This window comes from Aspergillus flavus, chromosome 2, assembly GCF_009017415.1.
Source record: "Aspergillus flavus chromosome 2, complete sequence".
NCBI lineage: Eukaryota > Fungi > Ascomycota > Eurotiomycetes > Eurotiales > Aspergillaceae > Aspergillus > Aspergillus flavus.
In genome coordinates, this window is record NC_092409.1 from 5,229,568 (window position 1) to 5,249,863 (window position 20,296).

The window sequence follows — 20,296 nt, forward strand, 5'->3', positions numbered from 1 at the left end:
AGACTTTGGACTTGCGCAGGTGGCCGAACTGAAGCTCGCCTTTGATTGCCCTGTTCTTATCATTTAAGAACTTGCAAATGTGCGCATCATCTCTATGCCGCTACGGTTCCTGTCGGATCGTCGAGACTGATACACACCTTAGCCCGCCTTCTCAACCGTGGTCGACCCTTCCTCTGGCAGTAACACCGCTTGGGACTTGACGGCCGAAAGGTGGCCGGTGCTGTTCTTTGCTTTGGTACAGCTCCACCACTCACATTTGTCTGGTTGTCTTCTGATTCCAGTCTATTAAATTTTTACCCTAAAACTTTTTTTCTGTCCCCTCTTTATTTTACCTTCATTAATTTGTGTGTGTGTGTGTGCGTCAGAGGCCTGTCAGGACCCAAGAGGCGACTTTTGTTGACCCATCGTTCAGCTACGGTCTATCAATTAGGCGGTGCTCAATCCCGCGCCACTCGCTGCTCGCCTTAGGTTTTTTTTTGATTTTTTTTTTAGTCATTTCTATATTTGTACTTTTTCTTTTTCTTCCTTGCTTAATTTTTTTTTTTTTTCAACATCAAGATCAACGTCTATTGGATGATCTAAACAGCACGGTCGGAGAGCAGTTTTTTCACTGATATTTTTCGTTTTTTTCCTCCTCGAAGGGTGACTTTGAAAAGGTTGCATTTCATCATCTGATCCGCTTCGAAGACCAGAAGAGGAAAATTAAAGAAAGGGAAAGGGAAAGGAAAAAAAAAAGTATAAAAAAAGGGTGCTTCAATTGCAAAAGGCAGCAAAAAAGTGGAGTGAGAAGAAGAGAGAAGATAGACAGAAAGAGAAGTGAGAGAGCTCTCAAGTTTGGTTGTTTGCCCTCCACCTGCCCGAGTTAAGGTTTGTCTGGAACCGTGCTCGGTTGGCTCTTGCCGCTTGCATTCTGACGACACCATCATCTTTTCCAACCTCTGCGCCGTTTTCGTAACCAGTTCCTCAATCTCGCAAGAGCAATTGTCGTTTCAGCTGCTGCAACAAGAGGCAACGTCGATTGACTCCCACTCTGGTCTCCACTCCGGGCCTGTTAGGTTCTAGTCGAAGCTCTAACGACTAGCTAATCATACCGTGGTGTCCATCATTAACCACCATCGCCCTCCCCCATTCCCCTCTAACCCCCCCACTGTGTATCATTCGTGCTTCGTCGAACCACAAGTTTCCGGCTTGAGGTTCGAGAGTCCCGTGGCTTTTTTTTTTTTTGCCTTGTTGTAAAACCACAGGATCTCTCTCTCTGCCTTTTCCTTCAACTTGTCTTCCCCTGAGTATCCCACTCTTTCATTCGTGGTTCCCTGCAATCTTCTCAACGGGTATCCCGATCTGGATCCTTTGGCTCTTTCTCCTTTTTGGTTCGTCTTGTTCGATATCTCGCCTTTATGAGTGCGTCGACGTTCCCAGACGCCTCTCTTACTCGCGATCCTCAGAGGTGTGTTTTATCGAGCTTCCCTTGTGTCCCTACTAACTTCAACTCTTACCCAGTTCCCCAAGGTTTCCCGCTGACAATGTTGTCCCCCAGTTCTGACTTTGAATTAATCATTCGCCAGCAGCCCACTCGGGCGCGCGTGGCCGGTGGGAAAGAGAAAGGTACGTGAGCCTGCAAGGTCCGGCAACTAGCGGGTATTGACCGGAGGTTGGCTACACAGAACGCAAGCCAGTCGATCCCCCACCCATAGTACAGATCCGAGTAAGAGAGGATGGAACTTATCTTGCGCAGTAGGTGGCTCGAGTTGAGATGATCTCGTAAGGATCCGCTCACTAACAGATGCTCGTAGACACTATCTGCAAAGTCCCTATTATTTTATGTGCTGCAGCTTGTTCGATCCCTCAGATGACGTTCCAGTTCCCGTGCCGCCATCCACGGCTTTGACCGGTACTTTGGTCTCGTCACTTCATCGGCTGAAGGACGTCGACAACAACGGTACGCTGACCCCGGTGGGTGTGGTAGCCGTTAAATTGGCTGAACTGACCGGTCTAGATGGGGGCTTCTTTGTCTTTGGGGACCTGTCTGTGAAAGTTGAGGGAGATTTTCGGCTAAAGTTCACCCTTTTTGAAATGCGAAAGTAAGAACACTGCACATCTCTCCGTCGTGGCTTATTGCGTGGAAACCGAGGGCACTTGAAGGAACTAGGAAAAGTAGCGTATATGCTGACTAGGCACGCAGAGATATGGTTACTCATATTAAGTCCATCATCTCAGACCGCTTCACTGGTAAGATTGCACCGAGAAGCTTCTCTGCTAAAATCGTTGGCACTGACGAGCCCCAGTGTCTCCCCCAAAGAGCTTTCCTGGTATGGCAGAGTCGACTTTCCTGTCCAGATCATTTGCAGACCAGGGTGTAAAATTGAGGATCCGAAAAGAGCCGCGGACGTTGATGTGAGTGTCAAAACTATACAAGAAAACGCCCGTCTCCAGTATTGCCGGAGCTCTTGAACTGACTTAGGATTTAGAAAGCGATCAGTGCCGCGACCGGAGGATTATCCCCAACCGATTCCTCCTCGTTCTCCAGATCGTTCTTCGATTCAGATGCCTGGGAATACCTTTGGGGGGTACCCAGCAGCTGCCGCTGCTGCGAGTCGAGACTACGGTTATTATGCTGGTCCGGTCAAGCGGCAGCGCACGTCAATCGACTTTGGTAACCGAGGCATGTATGACGATGGGCGGATGCGTCAAATGGAAGCTTATCCGCAGACCGCGGCTATGTATGCAAACCAACCAGGGGCCTATCCAACTCCTATCATGCAAGGGTATCCCACCGGACACACGGGTGTTCCAGATTATGCGGTTCGTTAGACCTCGCCTAGCCCGGTGCCTACGTCACCTCCGTCGACAAGATCACATAGCGGCGGACGTGACGATTTAGGGCCAAACACCTATAGTGCGTCATTTCACTCACTCACACTTCGCACAGATGTCGTACGGTATTCCTCCCTCGGCACAGGTCCCTCAAATGCAAGACCCAGGAGCCCATAGTCGGTCAAGTCAGCAGGCGACGATGCAGTCGCTGGGCATGGTAAACCCACCGGGCACACCTGTATGGGCACCATAAGCCATTGAATCTTTGGACGAGAAGCTAACTGCCAACATCCTTGAATAGACGGGGGATTCAACGGGTGCGATGATGCCGCAAGGGTATGCACGGCAACAGTACCAGGCGAGCTCTACAATTCTTCCCCCTTTGCAACGGAGTCGCAACTTTGCACAAGGGGCCAACGGCGCAACGGCACGAGGGTATTTTGACCAAACTTCTCAGGCAGCAACCCCCATCCTCCCCTCACAGCCGCTTGGTACCAATGAAGCAGATCGATATGGCTCTGCGCCTGGCCAGGCAGCTTTCGAACACCCCGGCTCGTCTAATGGAACACCCCGCTAAATGGGCACAGGCTTCATGCTTGTCATCGCAATTGGTAGGATTATGGGTTTTATGTTATTCTGTTTATTTTTTATGTTTGCTTTTCTTTGGGAATGGTGATACGCCGCGTGGGACGTTTGGATTCGAGTACCTTGGATTTTCTTTCCGGATAGACTGTCGGACCGGTGTTTATCTTTTTTATGGGAACAGAATGGGTGGCTTCCGGGAGATACAAGGCGCTTGGGGACATAAAAAAGGGAAACCGTATTAGCGGGGCATTCTTCTCATGGTTTGTATTACGATCTTTGCTGCCTTTTGACTTTTGATTTCTGGATAAGGAGATGTTCCGACTTCCTCTGTACATATTCGCTCGAAGGCTATCAAGATATGAGGTGAGCTGAGCGCGGTGGAGCTCACGACCTGCGTTGCTTGATAGGACCCTGGAATCCATACTATTATTAATTTCAAACAGGCTGAAGTTACCGTAAACGGACTGAGCTGTCGGTCAAGGAGACAGCGAAAACGCCATCCTGTCCAGGCAACAGGGTATGGTCACTGATGTAGGTGCCAGGTGATCTTTGCTTTCATTCACTTACTCACTCTCGCTCTCGCTCTCCCTCACCCCACTTGACTTCCACAATCTCTTTTCTCCTCTCCTCTCTTTATCATACTTGTCAGTCCTTCTTCTGCCGCTCCAAACCACGCTGGACACAAATCATGTCGACGCCTGAGCTAGAGCCAGTACCCCAGGGCTCACCTCAGGTCCGCAATCTGGAAATCAGAGGCACGTGGGATGGTGAGGTCAACGGACGCGCAGAACTTAGGATTTCGCTCGAGGTAGGATTTCGTCACCTCGAGCTTCATATATGGTTATTGTGTTAGTAATTGTCAATCTACAGGTACAAAGCACCCCAAACATGCAGATACAAATATTAGATACCAGGTCTCCTACTGTCCTTTTGTGCAAGGCCTCAATACAATTCCTATCCGAGAAATGGGGTCAGAATAGTCAGCCCAGCGAGGTTGCCCCTCAAAGCCCTCTGTTCGAATTTTTTGAGCCAATCTATCCTGGTGGTGAGGGGGCGTGTATGAACTTCGAGGGCTTTCCTGAAACCCCCGACCCCATCAACGACCATTCCTTGGGTAAAGCTCATAGCGAAACGAGCTCTACAACTCGCGTACTGCACCCAGATCATGAAGTTGACAGCTCCATAGAGAGTTCTTTATTGCCTGATGGTCACTCCCCTGGCTTACGTCCTAACTTTGCAAAACGCGGTAACCAGACCAGAATGTTAAATCTAGGGAAAAGAAGTGCTACAGATGCTTGCCTGACAGATGTCGATTCAAACATCATGGATGCCCGGCCAAACCGAAACTCTCCTTATAATGGCGCCATTCACAATCTCGATACGCCAGACTACCGTCTAGATGTACTAGAGCAAACAGCACAGCTTGAAATAGGTGATACGATGGACAACATAAGCCAGCAGCGGTCATATTCTCTTCGAGGAAATCACAGCAAGCCAGTCTTACTGTCGGAGATAGCTGTAGGAGTGAAACAAGCATCCGACGCAGGAATATGCCTTACCGGTGCACATTACATGCAAAGCCCAGATGGTTCGCACGAGAAAAAAGCTGGCACAAGTTTGCCACGAGATGAGGAAATGTTGCACACCACATCAGCAACTAAGGACCTTTGCAAAATCAAGGACGGAGATATCGATGGTCACGATACGTCGCTTACAAACCTCGTTAATCTCAACATTAGTCAGGAAAGGGTGTCTAATGGCCCACTAATGCCTCCAACCTCTGGTACTGGGTCGGAGGGAGAACTTGGGACTGACTTGGGCGACTATCCCTCAACTAGGCCGGCTTCACTGCTGGATATAGAGCAAGAAGCAGGCTCAGATCCTGACACTTGTGAACGAAATTCCATTGGTCTTTACGAACACAATTCTCTCGATACCCACGAACCCGAACGCCGTGTATTTCCTGAGATCGAGCCCGAAATTAACATGGTCGATGAGATTCTTTTCGTTCAACACCCAGCCAATGTCCGTGCAGGAGTTTACAAGGTCGTCGTCACCGTCTCGATCGCTCTGCTCAGGAAGACACCCAGTGACTGGTACGATCTAGTCATACCAGGTCTCCCCAAGCTGGAGACGGGGAAAAGTGGGTTCATTCTCTTCCTGATTCCTGACAAGTACGGTGTTGAATTTCGCACCACATATCTCCGCAGGTTTAGGATGGTGGAAGATTGCTTGTTCGCTGAATTTGTGGACAAGAGGGATCTTGTGATACCAATGCGATCTTTTGATCAGAGGAATTATGGTATTGTCAAGGACTTTGTCGTGGACCAGGAAATTGAAGCACGTCCTTTCTTGAGCTCTGTCTCAGAGAATAACAAGCACACACAGCCAGGTTTGTCGGTGAGGTATCATGCGATGTGCTCGCTGAGGTTACATGAACGTTGCTTTTGGGCTGAGAAGTGCTGCTTCTTTCTCGACTTAGACGGAGGGCCAGAAGGAATTTTCCAATGCAGACTCCAACCCCCGGATACAAGCTTGCAGGTGGTCTATATCCCCAGCAGTAGTTCATATTCTATCGGTGTCTCCCACCTTCAAATCATATGTTCGCCAAAGGACTTAGGAATGTTTTGCATTACTTGGCTAGTCAACATGCCCTTCCCAGCAAGGAACTGGCTGCCGCGAATCTATCCTGGGTCAGCATCCAATGCTAATGAACGAGATAAGAGTCAACTTCGCGCTACATTTACTAGACTATATGCCAATGCATCCACTGGAGAACAAAGCTACCGATGTATCCTGTCCGCTCTTGAAAGAGAAGATGAAACCAACGGAGGAAGTTCGGAAGCTGTGGATGGTGGTGATCAGTCTGAAGACCTTGAGCGGACATTCGGATTTCAACATATGAACCCAGTAATCAAGGCTATGTCAATGCCGTTAAGAGCCGTATGGACATCAATCAATGACCCTATGCCCACCTGGATAGCGTCCTGGGAAGATTTCGTTGTTCTCATCCTTGGTGTTACTTTTACAGTTTGTGGTACGCTAGGGTGCCTCCTACTCAGCCATGCATGTTCTAGAGTTTTCCATCGCCCTTGGGAACCAGCTATTGGGGCAAACGCTGGCTTGTCGAAAGTGGACGGGCAGATCCCTGGTTGCGGGGAGCCGAGCTCTGAGTATAACAACTTTACTGAGGAGCTCTTCCATGAAACCCCAGACAACATTGACAGCGCCTCGTTATTCGACAACAATAATACCAGTAATCACATATCCTTGGACCAACAGGAAGCTATTGATCTCGAGGAAGATGTCAAAGAAGTTGAAGAACAAGTACAAGAGGAAGAACAGGCAGTTGCCGCATCCGCACCAGACGTGGAGTCAGGTAAAGATTTTTCCTTGAGAGACCAAATCGATCATTTACTAGGTTGGAAAGGTCCCATTGATCGCATGGCATGAGCAGGTCGGTCCATCGGGCAGTCGTATCGGTTGCGCTCTGGATCGAAAATCACCGAAATGATGAAAATAAATGGGAGACTTGTATTTTTACGGATCGCATACATCGTAATTCGGATATGCATGGAATGGCTTTCTCTTTCTTCTATTCATGTACTTCCAAGATGTTCCTCTCCAAGTATTTCAGCACCTCCTCAACCGCCCACTTTAGAATATCTACCATAGGTTTAGTGCCTTCTCCAGGAGCTACAATGACACCAGCATTTGTTCTCAGGTTCACTCCTTGTCCTACTTTGTTGACCAACTCCTGAGAGTCTGCGCTTAAAGTGTTACTCTTCTGTGATTCCCCTTCAGGTAGGATCAACCATGCATGATCCTGCACATACCGCGGCCACACAATATCGTCCACATAGCCCGGTGGATCCGTCCAGAAGTTCTGCGGCGGCCGATCATCCTCACCCTCCAAGTCCACTTCATCAGACACCGAACTTCTTTGCGGTAACGAAGTAGGCTCCGGCGCAGGCCCACTCGTCACATACCCACTCCGACCCTCCCGCCGCGACTTCACCATATCATAAGGCGCGGGCAAAAACAAATGCACATCAATATTCTTATGCACGGACCGAAGAACATGATCCTTATCCTCCGATTCAGGAGGACTATACAGTAAAAACCCCTCCAGAAAAGCAATTGTACGCTTAGCCGGGGCTCTCGCACCTTGATTTCCGGAACCGGGTTGTTGCTGCTGCTGAAAAAGCGAACGAAGTCGACCCCCCACTTCCTGCTGCAACTGAAGAATCGTCCCCTCGTCAACGCCCGAGTCCGACTTCTCATTGAGATCCTGGATGCTTTTCAAACGGGGCGGAAGCTGTCCATGGTCTCGGATGTAAGACAGAGCCGAAGATAGGAATTTGACGTCGATTGCGTCGATGGTATCCCAGTCTTGGACTGTTTTCCCGGATGCGGTTGTTGTGTATGGAATTCTGGGATTTTGGTGTCAATACCTCCACTTTCTCTTTTTTTGTCTCACTTTTGAAATTTTATTCAGAGTAATAAATCACTAATACTCAAACAATTCAAACAATTCAAACAATAATATATATATATATATATATATAATTTGAAGAAAAGGGGAGAAAACTCAATCTAGACTTTCCCACAGGTATGCAGGGGAAGGGTAAGTATGTACATACCGATCATCAGGGAAATAAAAATCATCCTCATGGACAATAAACGTGAAAAGACTCTCATCCGCTTTAGAAAATATCCTCTGTAGTAATCGAGCTAGGGTGGTTTTCCCGCTAGATGAGGGTCCTGAGATCCCGATTACACCGGTTTGGGACGCCATTGTGGTGGTGACACTTCAACGCCTTCCTTTTCTCACTCTCTGTTTCTCTCAGGCGAGGTTCGGTGAACGAAACCGTTTGTGTGTAGATTGACTGACGGACCGGAATGGAACCGTTACGGGAAGGGAACCGTGACTTTGACTCTGATGTGGTACTGATAGAAGGTGGGGGGGAGGATTTATAGGCACTCTGCTGTGTGGGTCTTTATACATGATACCATTGCTTAGCGTGGGTTTTGGGTTGGTTTATCTTGATTGCTGTTGATGCCTTAGATTTCAGGTGTATGTTCTAGTGCCTACCTAGGTAGGTACTAAAGTGTGATGGATTGCCGGATTTGGTTAGCGTTGCTGTGTAGCTATTTCTGGACAAATGTGGGTTTATGGAGTATTAGTCGCTGATTTTGTGTTTAAAACTTGCATGTCCAATGGGTTTGGGTATATGTTTACTTGGGAGTTTATGTGTAGGTTACGATCTCGCAATTTAGCATCATTTCTCTTACAGTATATTGAATCATAGTTTCCTGTCCAGTATTCGACCTTACAAGTCAAACCGTACACAAGTACATGACACGGTGTATTTCTAAAAGGCACCACTCCACCCAGTCAGTTGAAAATAGAAACGTAATTGTTGGTTCTCTCATCAGTGCCATCGCCCGAGTCCATAAATGACGGAAGTGTCTCAGAAAAACCACCAGAGTGCAACTCAGTACCATCCGATCTCCTTCGTTTAGGTGTCCCCACATCTGAGTCTCCCGCGGTGTCCACATTCATGTCAATAGGTACGGGTCTCCGTTTGCGGCTTCGAGGAGTTCTCTTGGCAGAAGAAGGGGACTCGTTCAATTTGGGGATTGGGAGCCCGTGGCGGTCGAAGAAACCGGGTGGTTGCTTCAAGTACGCTGGGCCGGTGAGATCTTCGTCATCTGCCATGTGGAGGAAGTGCTCATTCTGGATAATAGAGCTCATGGTACTATCATCGAGCAGGTCCCTTTCCGCTTGTTGCATTTCCTTCTCTGACATGGCTTTTCTGCGCTCCAACATCTTGTCTTCCAAGGTGCCTTTGAGAACGAGAGTCTCTACGAAAACTGGTCGCGTCTGACCAATACGATGTGCTCGTTTTATCGCCTGGCTTTCCACGTTAGGTTGCCAGATCGGATTGACAATGAATACGCGCGAGGCATTCGCGATGTGTAGACCATGGGATGCTTGATGTAGATCCATTAGGAGAACACGCACGTCCTCCTGTTCTCGAAATAGTTCCAAGTAAGCCGCTCGAACTTTAGGTTTCAACGTACTCGCATAGATGCGGAAATCAACACCAAGCAGCTCAAGCCCTTCTGCAATCCAAAATGCAGAGTTATTGTTATCGTAGAAGATGATAATCTTCTCTTCAGTATGGAGCTCTAGAACTCGGTCCAACAAATAGGTAAGCTTTGCAGATGTTGTTGCAACCAACTTGGTCTGTGCAAGAGGAGACGATGGTGGTAAGGTTTTGACAGTACAGCTACCCAGCTTATCAGGCGTGGTTTTCTTAGTTGGCACGGGATCTGGGTGTCCTTGTCGGCCGGATAGCGCAAGCCGAGCCTTTATACCCGCTCCAGCAAGACCTTCTTCCGGGTACATCTCATTGAGGTGTGCGGTAACAAAACTCTGGGCCTTATGGGCCTGCGAGATACCCAACAGAAGGGGCTCAACATCGGATCGCGATGGCGAGAGTGCCCACATGCTCCGAGCATGATAAGGAAAATCTTGGATAAATACTCCCAATTCATGGAATTGTTTGAAAGCATTCCAACTCTGACAGGCAATCGCTTTCTGGGCTATTTGAATGCCCTCTGTGAGTATATCTATGTCATCTCGAGCCATTTTCTCTCTGTTGGCCTCCATATAGTTTGAGGCAACATCGATTGTTCCTTGGATGTCACCGTCGGAACCAGCCCACCAAAATCCAGCCTGTCGCAGGTTATTAATCACCAGACTCAAATGTTTTCTGTTACGTGGATGAAACATATAATCCTGGTCTTTGCGTTCGGAAGTGATTGCGTTGACAGCCAATATGAAAATGAACAAGTTGAGATTTAACTTGTCATAGAATGTCGGCTTAAGACGCACGACTCTGTTGTACAACCTTGGAAGAGGAACTTCGCTATAGATAACCTCCATGCGATGCCGCACGACAAGACTCTGCAAGGTCACACGGAGCGACTGTGCCTTCCGACGCTTTCCGTCCTCTCCGACAGGTTTCATGTATTTGGTCCAATTAGCTGGGTCATTGGCTTGAGAGTTCGACCATGGTTTCAAATCCAAGAACCCGACAACAATACGTCGAATTTCGTCAAGATCTTTGAGCTCACTGTCAATAATAGTGGTCTTCTCTTTCCCGTGAAGCACAGCTGTTGTAGCCTCCGTCAGATCTGAGTCACTAGTGACGTTAGTCTCATGCGAAGCTAAGCTGACCTCGACTCCATATAAGCCACTAGACGGTGTTCCAGATACTATCCACCGACGCTCGACGTGAAGCTGGTCCAAAATGTGAACCATGTTTGTTCGATGGCCATGGCCCGCTACATTATGACCTTCGTCGACAATGATCCGAAGCCAATGGAGTTTCGTCAGCGGTGATGGGTCTGGCGCGGTTGAACTTCGTCTGTTGTTGGATGCCGCACCTGCTTCTTTTTCAAAGCGAACTTTAGAAAACAAGACAATATCATATTCCAAAAGTTGGTCTGGTGGGGGTACCGGAGCTGAGCTGTCCTGTATCACGAGAACGTTGACTCCCTCAGCATGTTTGGCTATCTCATCTTTCCAGTGGTTTACAAGGTTAGGTGGTACAACTATCAACGTAGCTGAACAGAGACGAATCTGCCGAGGAGGTGGCCTCGGATAAGCCACTCCAGTCCGGCTTCCGTATCTTGTTGGCGGTGGGGGGATGGTATATGCTCCGCGATGCTCTTTGCATGCTTCGATGCATCTACCAAAAAAGGTGCCGGTACGCCTCATGAGATCGAAATGGCTCTTCCAAGGCAATGATAGTCGGCCTGCAGTTGCAGCTGCCATGTCGAGAAGACTTCCAGTTTGTGGCCGAATGGGGAGCTCCATGTCCTGATACTCTAGGGGAACTTGAGGAAAGTGACCTTGAGTTGCCAATATGACAGCTATGCATATAAGAGTCTTCCCGCAGCCCATAGTCTCAGCAAGAATACCTGGTAGGAGTCAGCAGATCGGAGAATCAGTCTTACTCAGAACAACGTACCGCCACGAGGCTCTGAATACATTCTCTTTTCTCGAATGATATTGCCTTCCTCTTTGTCATAGTAGTATTCCTGACCTGTAGGGGTGACATAAGGTTTAAGCCGAGGATCAAGCATGGGTGTTGGCTGCGCCTCTCGCTGAATCATGACGGCAGCTGAACGGCGTTGATAAGGGTAAAGGGCCGTTCGCAAGTACGGAACACAAGAATATTCTCTAGGTAGCTTTGCACCATCGTCAAAGCCATCAAGGCCGTAATCACCCTTTCTGGGTGATACCGAAAGCAGTTGTTGCATGGCTTTCTTGGTGTATTGGTCTCTCATCAAGTCCGGGTTGGGCACAGGGTTTTGCAAAGTATTGAAGATGTACCATAGTGACTCATCCTCGTTCGAGTGTTGGGAGATATTAGTGGTCATATTGTCTAGAGAAGAGCATCCAGACCATGCTGCGGGCGACCGGTCAATCTTCGCCATGATAACCTTAAGCGCACGCCTCAAAGGTGTACTCGAGCGTGGGATAATTTTGCGACCTACATCATCAGGTAAGACATACACACGAACATAACTCCAGCGATGGTCTTTCTTATATGCATAGGTGCTGGTCCAAATCCAGTGGTGTTTTTCCAAATTAGAAACTTCTGAATGAGGGAAGTCGTCACGTTTGGGTGTCGATAAAGCATCAGTATCTTGCGCAGTGTACCTCATCAGAGTACCCACTGGAATGTAGAGATTGTGATTTTCAACGGGACCGTATGTACCAATTGTTGAACATTCCTTTGTTGATGTTGGTGGGTTTTCATTTTCTAACCCTGGATTTATGACAGCCGGTATATACGTAGCCGTACTGTCTGTTGGCTCAGGGTCAGAAGAATGATGATTTTGGGTTTGGAAATCATTATCCTGTGTTGTTACACAAGAGTCTTCTTGAACCTGTAATATCTGAGCGCCTGGCAAACTCATTGTCCAATTCGTGATGCGTTTCTGGAATGGTGCATGGAAGAAATACAAATGATAACAGGCTTTGAGATGAATAGAATCCGTCACAAAGAAAGATATATGTCGTGTAGCTCGACTGTTCTTATGGCAATGTAGTAATATAGAAATGTTGTCGCAGTATATTATATAACCAAGACAGGTATACTTGTCATCATCCACTAGAAATTATTCACATTCACTGCTTCTTAGCGCTGATATTGCAGTCGTTCGATTTGGGGAGCCCATTTAGTCGAGTACCAGATACAGGCATGCACTTCTATATTCTTGCCATAAGGTAGACTGTTCAAAGGGCTGGAAATTGTTGGCGTCGCAATGATAGAAAACAGGGGAGCGATGGATAAGGTGGCTACCGGTTCCTGGAGTCCAACGCTTCTGATTGGCTAAGATATTTGACCGCCTTGAGCTTACCACTTAGGGCTATAATAGTAGCCTGCCCAGGTGCCCGATGGGCCTGGTAGGCTGGTACTACTCGATGGTACGTACTAAGTTGTGAAAGGAGTATTGGAGGTGAAAGTTCATTCTATTATTATTAAAAGGGCTATTGCTATAGTATTTTATATTGAAGGCGTGTCCACTCCTAGTAGCAGCTGCTGGTTTAACAAACAATATGGATAACGGAAAATGGAAATTTGTCCAACCGTGAACCCCAAACATGTATGTACGCCATTCTCATAGTTCGAAGCAAATTAACAGCATTGTTAGAATGACACTGAGACGCGCGGCTTCCAGTATACTCCACTGCTGTATGAGAAATATGTAACCGAAAAAAGCCTCACCACGTACAGTTTCGCAGCTGCAAGGAAAGAACTAAACGAAGGAAAGAAATATATAGAGATAAAAGAAAAAGGAGGAAACCAAGATCTAGACAGAGAGAAGATCAGTAAGAGTCATTGGGTGAGGTAGTCCTCGATTTCAAACCCCACGCGTTTCAAAGTCTTCTCTTCTAGTTCCCTCGGAGAACCAGCTGCTCTCCGCACTACTATAGTTCGCGCATCATGCAAGCGAACTTCAACGGGGTTCCCCCCATATCGATCTAATTCATCTTTCTCACATTCGCGAACATAGACTGTGATATCTGGGCCTACACAGGCACGCCAGAGAGACGCCATCCACTGCCAATGATCCAGTGGTGCATAAGAGTCTCCGATAGGTACGGAGCAAGCGAAGGCGTCGGCTGTGGTAAGCTGGTACCTAGGAACCAGGGCCACAGGTACCGGACAGGGCGCTGAACCGGAAGACGATGAGTATGATACAGATCCATTCTCACTCGATTGTGCCGGTGAACTGATATGAATTTCGGCTCCTTTAGGGATAGAGCCTTTGGGCGACGCTCCTGGTGTTGAGTTGTCTTCATCCACGGACTTCGGTTCCAAAGACCCATACAAGGATTTGACGAAGCTCACGATTTCATCTGAAATGCGGTGCCAGGCTGAGATGGTGTTTAAATAATCAACCGTAGCATCGCCCATCTGACCAGATTCAGAGTAACCTTCCCGCAGACGGATATCGGGTCCTTCAAAAATGTGGGTGTGGTATTTTCCTTCCTTTTCCAATGTATTGTTAAGAAAGTCAACCACTGACTTCACAGCGATAGGTTCTTGGCCGTCAACTGACACCACGGCTCCCCGTCTCCGTGAGGCTCCATCACGGAAAGACGGGAGGAGGGGAGGTGAGATTTTAGCGAGTACCTTGATCTTATTAAGGAATGGGATAGTCATCACTGTAGCCTCCAAACTGGAGCTTTCCTGAACATATTGAGTCGCTGGCGTCGCAGAGCTGGACACAGGTGCAGTTGTTTGTAGCGGCGGGAGCTTCAGACTGGGGTCAGGCTGGGGGTACTCTTGAACACTTCGGTACGGTCGTGGAGGTTGCAACATGTGGAATGACCCGCGGGAGCTTGGTGCCTCTGGGCGAGCTGTGTATGGTGATATTGGGTATGAGCCATCCGGGCTTCTATCTCGGTGAATATTTGGTTTGCTGGGTAACTGTGTGCTGATTCGGCGACGCTTGGAGTCTGGAGACCCATTCACAGTCTCTTCCCATTGGCGTTGCCGTGGCGGGAGAGACTCTCCATTGCTCCCCATCTTGATAGGGTTCGAGGGTCGGTCTGAGTCTTTAGATCGGCACGGATAACTGCGTCCTGTGATCGCTTCGTGCTGTAATGAGGCTCCATTCCCATTGGAAGAGCCATTCGGATTGAAAGGGGTCTCGGGTGATACTGGTGGATTCATCACACGCCCCCCACACCGACTACAAACAGTAGAGCCTGGAGGGTTATGGCTGATGCCAGAGCTTGAACCCCGGGGGTTACCGTCCCTGCCATAACGCCGAGGCTGGTACCGATACTCGGGGTACTGCTGCTGATGCCGAGCCTTCTCTTCCTACGATGGGCTTAGTATGATGAAGAGCTCCATCACCAGGGCCGTCTTTTGCTTACCTCTGCCAAAGCTTTCCATTCATCCTTCGTCTCCTGGGGAAGCCGTCTCCATTGCTCGCCGATAATTTTTGATATGTCGGGATTAGCAAGACCGGGATTCTGCGCGACCACCGCCGCTTGATAGTGCTGACGATACAGGATGAAAGCTGGGACAAGGTTATTAGTTCTGGGAGTCATGTCTCGGGACAAATACTGTGAAAGAGGAGGAATATAAGCGTACCATTGCGAGGTCTTGGGATTTTAGGGTCCGGTTGACACAGACAAAATTGGGTCACGGACTCCCTCGAAGCAGCTGACTTCACAGGACTTGAGGATGAGGAGCGTTCTGATACAGAGGACCGTTCTCGGAACGGGATGCTCTTTGCTGGCAAAGGAGCCGCGGGCTTTGGCGGCTCGATGGGAGCATTGGAAGCTATCTTGTTCAGAGCAATTTTGGCCCGGTTCAAGGAAGAGAGATGGACTTGAGGCAATCCATCGGCTGCATATCGACATGAACTCCCCACCGGAACTCCATCCATATGGCGGTCCAGTATGGACACCTTAGAGACGTTATCATTCATGATCTTGTGCTCGAGGAGGTTACTGGTCGGCCTGGAAAGAGTAACTTGAGGGGAGTCATAGTGCAGAGCAGCGGGCTTGGGGAGAACTCGATCGAAAGACATTTAAAAGAGGAGGAGGGAGCGAAAGACCTCTCTGATGGGAATCGAGAACGTGGTGCTGGGGGTGAAAGACGAGGACCTCATTAGATGAAAGAGTAGGTATGGGTGGTTATAGAGAACACGCCCCGGGGACAGGGAAGGAAAAAGAAACGAGAACGAAAGAAAGAAACAAGATATAAGGTTATAATAGAAGGCGGATCCCTCGTGCAGGGGAATTTTAATCTCCTTTTGATTTCGTTTTCTTTTTTTTTTTTTTTTCTTTTTTTCTCTCCTCTTGTCTATCTTGAATCCTTCGTTTCGTTATTTTGTTTTATCTTTTATTTTTATTTTTCTTGAACTTTTGCTTCTTTTCTCTCACACTCTGTGAGAGAGGTGTGTTATTTTCTTTTCTTTTCTTTTCTTTTTTTTCTTCCCCCTTTGACAAGAATGGACACAGAAACTTGAACCAACCAGGTGGGAAGGAGGACAAGATAAAGCCAGGGATTTGGCTTTTTGAAGTGCTTTGTTATAAATCTATCTTTGGGACCACTCGGCTTGGTTTGCCGCCCTCCTTGAAGGTATAGTACCTCCTGTCCTAAACCACAAACCACGCTTTTTTCTTTCCTTTTCCTTTTCTTTTTCTTTTTCTTTGCTTTTTTATTTTTCTCTCTCTATTTCCTTTTTCTTTGTCTCTCTGTTGAGAGGATGACACAAATAACCCTCGGATTCCTTAAAGCCCCTCTCCCCACCAGGATAGCAGAATGCCATAGATGAATGGAACCTCCATAGATAGAACTGTAACGATAGTCCTACCCAGGTAGGATGGATTAGTAGGCCATCATTCCTTTGATTCCTTGGTTATGAAACTCGGAGTATGCCACTAACAAGGTGAAGGTCTCATAGACATCCATTCCCATGGTACTCTACAATGGAAGACGAGGTAATGATACAACGTCCGTGCTACATACTAAGGATTAGTTACTAGCAGGAGTGGATCAAGAGGGTTTTACGGGGAGGGCCAAACCAAAAAGAAAAGGGAGTAGAAGCGAGCCAAGTTGCTCAAAGGTACTGCACTTTCACCAATTGGATAACCGGTGACTCAGCCGGGTTTGGACCAGTCCAGAGCAGAGGACAAGTTGAGAAAATGCACCCCTCTCCATCATTGCCTCCACTCTGGTCGCTACTGCGAGCTTCGAACAGGGGAGGTATTGTTTCGATGTTTGATTTTCCAGCCGTCCTTTGTCTGTCCCCGACGCCCGCATGCGTCCAGCAGGGATTCCGAGCCAATCATCACCCTCCGTGATTGGCCCACCTGCAAAAATGACACTTGCCTGATTAAAAGCAAGCGAACCAACCATGGAAGCATCCAAGTCACGGTTACTTGACCGAGCGAGGGTAAGGTACGGGAACAAACTAGCCAGAACTACGACCGATTGAGTTAAGGTAGAGCACTAGTCCCAGTCAGCTCCTGTTTAACTGGGACCGACTAGTAGTCAGGTAGCAAGCAACCTTTGCTTGGGGGGTGCAGAGAACAAAGAAACAAGCAAATGAAAAAAAAAATGTCAAAATTTAAGAAATGAAAAGGAAATAAATGAAAATAAACGGAAATAGAAGGAAAATAAAAAGGTAACTTCAAAGAACAAGAACCAAAGAAAACACAAATCACCCTCTTACAAGCCCCAGTCCCTCTCACAAAGAACTTCTTTTCCCTCCTGGGTCAAAGAAAAACGATCGGCGTCAAGGTGCTCCCTCCAGCCAGCTGGGGAAGCCTTATGTCACGAAGGTTACAAACTTGCAGGCCTCCCAAGGTATTGGGTCGATCTCCCATTCCGTGATCGTCGCTCCACAATCGCGTTACAGTCAAGGCCGATGGAGACTTCCCTCTTTACTCCACCAGGTTTGAATGGGACATACCACCTCGCAAGATCTTGGTTCCTGGGTCTGAGATTTTTCATCGTCAAGATTCGGCAGACCAATTTCGTTAAGAATGAAACAAAATGAGACAGCTCGAGAGTCATGATTGGTGCACAGCCAGGCTTCGGGGAGACATAGCCAAGGTCAAAAAAGCTGAACAGAAGGGCTTCTTTGTGAGCTCGTCAGCTGAGGTCATCCTGGCTGTGTTCCTCTGCAGCAAGCGTTTGTTGTGTGTCGGAAACCAGCGGTGGCCTTGTTGTCTACAGAAACACACCTCCTCCCGAACAACGAATTACGTCTAGATTGCGCGTGTCCCATCCGTCTGTGGTGGTGTAGAGGAGAAAAAAACATTATTTATGCTAATTTTTTTTTTCTTTTTTTGCTTTCTTTCTTTCATTCTTAGAGATCCACCTTTATCTGAGCCACATTTCTTCGATCCCGTGAAATATTTCCGTACCCATGAGTCGGTGGGCCGAGGGACCCAGATGCATCTCGTTCCTGAAGATACGGTTAGTCTGGCTCGAGTCACTGGGAACCATTGGTAACATGTCTTGATCTTACCAGAATAAGAACTTCTCTGGGTTGTCACATTTTTTCACTTCTGATGTCATCACTAGTTGCTGTTCATTTTCGACGCATGCGTCGTCGACATTTTCCCACCCAGGTTCCTGGTTCTTTCCCAGCCCATTGGGTTCTTCAATGCCGGCAGCATATAGTTGCCAATCACGGATCAGGTCGGCTAGAAAAGCGTTCGTATCGAACAGATAGATTGTGCCCAGGTCCCATTTTTCCGCAGCCTCACGAAGTCGACGGTTCCAATATTCCGTAATTTGGACCGCCTCTTTGTGCCGACCGATATGGCTTCTGGTGGGCCTGAACGCTGGAAGGAAGGTGACATCTGGTGTCAATGTCAGGATGACTTTGAGCTCATTCGTGCCCAAACTCTGAGACAGCACATTGAGCTGATCGATGATGACACCAATGCTGCGGTCTACTGATTGCGTTGCAGTGTCGTAGTCCTTATCCAACATGTTCCACACATCCCAAACACCAAAGGAAACGACAATAATGGTGTGGTTCTGGCGGTGGCTGATCGCTTCCTTGTTGCCCGCTAGGTCTTCTTGCACAGCACGTGCCTCGGCGGCGGTCCACTGACTGACCTGAGCCTTGAAGTCGGCCAGTGGTGACTTGTGTAAGTTGAGCAAGGAATCTGGTAACTCGTTATTGTCTACGACTGAGCCAATATACTTTCCTCTAAGTGACTTGGCTGTCTGCGCCATATTCTCATGATGGCATTGAAACTAAAACGTGAATGAGCTCATGGTCCATTTGGGTCCTGAGGCGGCCTTTGTTTTTGGGTTTGCCTACCTTCGAACAAAGCCACTCCGTCCAGACAGACCCTTGAAGCTCGCCCGCATTGTTATCGCTCCATGAATCACCGAATACGACTAACCTCCGATCAAAGGAGGTAGCGACATTGAAACTGGAGTCTTCACCATTGGTCGGCACCACTCGTCTATAGTAATTCTGGGAGGCGAGAAACCAGGCCGATAGCAGGATACTGGCTACGGCCAAGGCGCATACAGTGTGAAACTTATTGAAGAGGCGCATCGCGGGTTGAGACAAAGAGCTAGTACAAAGGAATGGAACGTGTGACAAAGGCGTCCGAAGCCTGTCCGTGTGTAGATGTCGGCGGTCGGCAGTCTATTTCGCCGTATCCTACCAGTCCCATCCAACAAATCGTGGATGTCGACGTCAAGTGGCTGTGAATATTCTTCTCTGAGACACTTGCTGCTGGAAATGACTAAAAATTCTCAGAAAAAAAAATTAAGAGTGTCTATGTCAATCGGAAGCGCCGGGTACGGATCAAACGAGGCCTTCCCCCTGAGACAGAGGGGAGGGTTGAGGAACAAGAATCGTATCTTTGAGGGTACCGTGCAGAAACCGGGACTTTCCAGTGAAACTAGCGTAGTGATGAGGGCTGGCAAACTAGGTGGGGGATATGAGAAGGGAAAAAAAAAAAGGTCTTTGACCAAGGACAATGGAAGGAAGGGAACAAACGCAAGGAGATGACGGGATGAAGTTAAAGAAAGGAGAATACTAGTGTGTGAGGGGAAAGAATGAAAGGCAATTAAGATGTCAGTAATTATGGAAAGGAGAGGAACTACCGCATTGACACAGATAATACTAAGAATAACGCCTTGGGAAGAACGTTGTCGACTTGGCCTAAGGCGTTCACAGTATGCCATTCCCCATAATAAGGCTGTTGTCCGCGCGGCGACTCCGGATCGGTCAACCAGTCGCGTGCGCGGGTCATTGCGTAAGGTGTCCACCTCTCTGACTAAAACGGTCTTGACGCCAGACGGTCGAAATCTCTTCCTTCTTTACTTTTTCTTCTGCATAATGGATTGATGACTAATAGCATAACTCTTTCAATGGATACTTTGTGCATAATTACCAGTTCGGGTTAGTGTACTCGATATGGACGTACAGTTGCAGACGGGGAATTCTCCGTTCAGTGGATGCTAGTAGGTGGGTTGGTTAAAAGAAGCTGCGGCGGATTTTAAATGTGATTGTGGTATAAGCGCCACTTTGATCTGTATATCCCCAAGGGGGGATTGGGTCAGTGCTTCAATAGTGTTACTGATGTGTGTCTTACTAAGACGTTTCCTTTGCTAACATTCATGGACCATATAGAGGATTGAATCCCTCGAATAGTGAGATCAAATGAGAGATACTAGCTAAGATAGAGCGTAGTACTTATCGTTAGATGAAGCCTCGTTATAGCCGATTCCGCAAAGGTACAGCAGCTGTTGGGGCACAGAATACCATGAGATGAATGTACACCAGGGGATGTACCTATTAACTTGTA

The 20,296-nt window shown here is 47.9% G+C and overlaps 6 protein-coding genes across 6 annotated transcripts; 2 read left to right on the top strand and 4 right to left on the bottom strand.

Annotated features, from left to right (window-relative positions):
- The first annotated feature begins 657 nt into the window (after window positions 1–657).
- Window positions 658–3,839, top strand: vosA (velvet factor-domain-containing protein). The gene is made up of 10 exons (XM_071509117.1): window positions 658–1,447; window positions 1,538–1,605; window positions 1,665–1,734; window positions 1,794–1,939; window positions 1,997–2,081; window positions 2,183–2,229; window positions 2,286–2,394; window positions 2,469–2,802; window positions 2,930–3,052; window positions 3,116–3,839. Exons 1-10 carry the CDS (start codon window positions 1,398–1,400, stop codon window positions 3,389–3,391), a joined length of 1,308 nt encoding a protein of 435 aa, XP_071364026.1. The 5' UTR covers window positions 658–1,397; the 3' UTR covers window positions 3,392–3,839.
- Window positions 3,777–8,461, top strand: F9C07_2132208 (uncharacterized protein). Its single transcript, XM_071509118.1, has 3 exons — window positions 3,777–4,205; window positions 4,268–7,832; window positions 8,043–8,461. Exons 1-2 carry the CDS (start codon window positions 4,088–4,090, stop codon window positions 6,850–6,852), a joined length of 2,703 nt encoding a protein of 900 aa, XP_071364027.1. The 5' UTR covers window positions 3,777–4,087; the 3' UTR covers window positions 6,853–7,832; window positions 8,043–8,461.
- F9C07_2063 (putative nicotinamide riboside kinase) lies at window positions 6,995–8,197 on the bottom strand (the record flags this gene model as incomplete). Its single annotated transcript, XM_041290253.1, has 2 exons — window positions 6,995–7,832; window positions 8,043–8,197. 2 exons carry the CDS (start codon window positions 8,195–8,197, stop codon window positions 6,995–6,997), a joined length of 993 nt encoding a protein of 330 aa, XP_041143500.1.
- A 192-nt stretch (window positions 8,462–8,653) lies between the features above and the next one.
- On the bottom strand, window positions 8,654–12,739 carry F9C07_2132211 (SNF2 family helicase). The gene is made up of 2 exons (XM_041290254.2): window positions 11,445–12,739; window positions 8,654–11,394 (listed from the first exon to the last, which is right to left on the bottom strand). The coding sequence occupies exons 1-2, from the start codon at window positions 12,397–12,399 to the stop codon at window positions 8,798–8,800; spliced, it is 3,552 nt and encodes a 1,183-aa protein (XP_041143501.1). The 5' UTR covers window positions 12,400–12,739; the 3' UTR covers window positions 8,654–8,797.
- A 164-nt stretch (window positions 12,740–12,903) lies between these two features.
- Window positions 12,904–16,933, bottom strand: F9C07_2278167 (uncharacterized protein). Its single transcript, XM_041290255.2, has 3 exons — window positions 15,093–16,933; window positions 14,873–15,018; window positions 12,904–14,816 (listed from the first exon to the last, which is right to left on the bottom strand). Exons 1-3 carry the CDS (start codon window positions 15,532–15,534, stop codon window positions 13,323–13,325), a joined length of 2,082 nt encoding a protein of 693 aa, XP_041143502.1. The 5' UTR covers window positions 15,535–16,933; the 3' UTR covers window positions 12,904–13,322.
- Window positions 16,934–17,682: 749 nt separating this feature from the next.
- F9C07_1334781 (uncharacterized protein) lies at window positions 17,683–19,136 on the bottom strand. Its single transcript, XM_041290256.2, has 3 exons — window positions 18,793–19,136; window positions 17,986–18,725; window positions 17,683–17,922 (listed from the first exon to the last, which is right to left on the bottom strand). Exons 1-3 carry the CDS (start codon window positions 19,033–19,035, stop codon window positions 17,838–17,840), a joined length of 1,068 nt encoding a protein of 355 aa, XP_041143503.1. The 5' UTR covers window positions 19,036–19,136; the 3' UTR covers window positions 17,683–17,837.
- Between the last annotated feature and the right edge of the window lie 1,160 nt (window positions 19,137–20,296).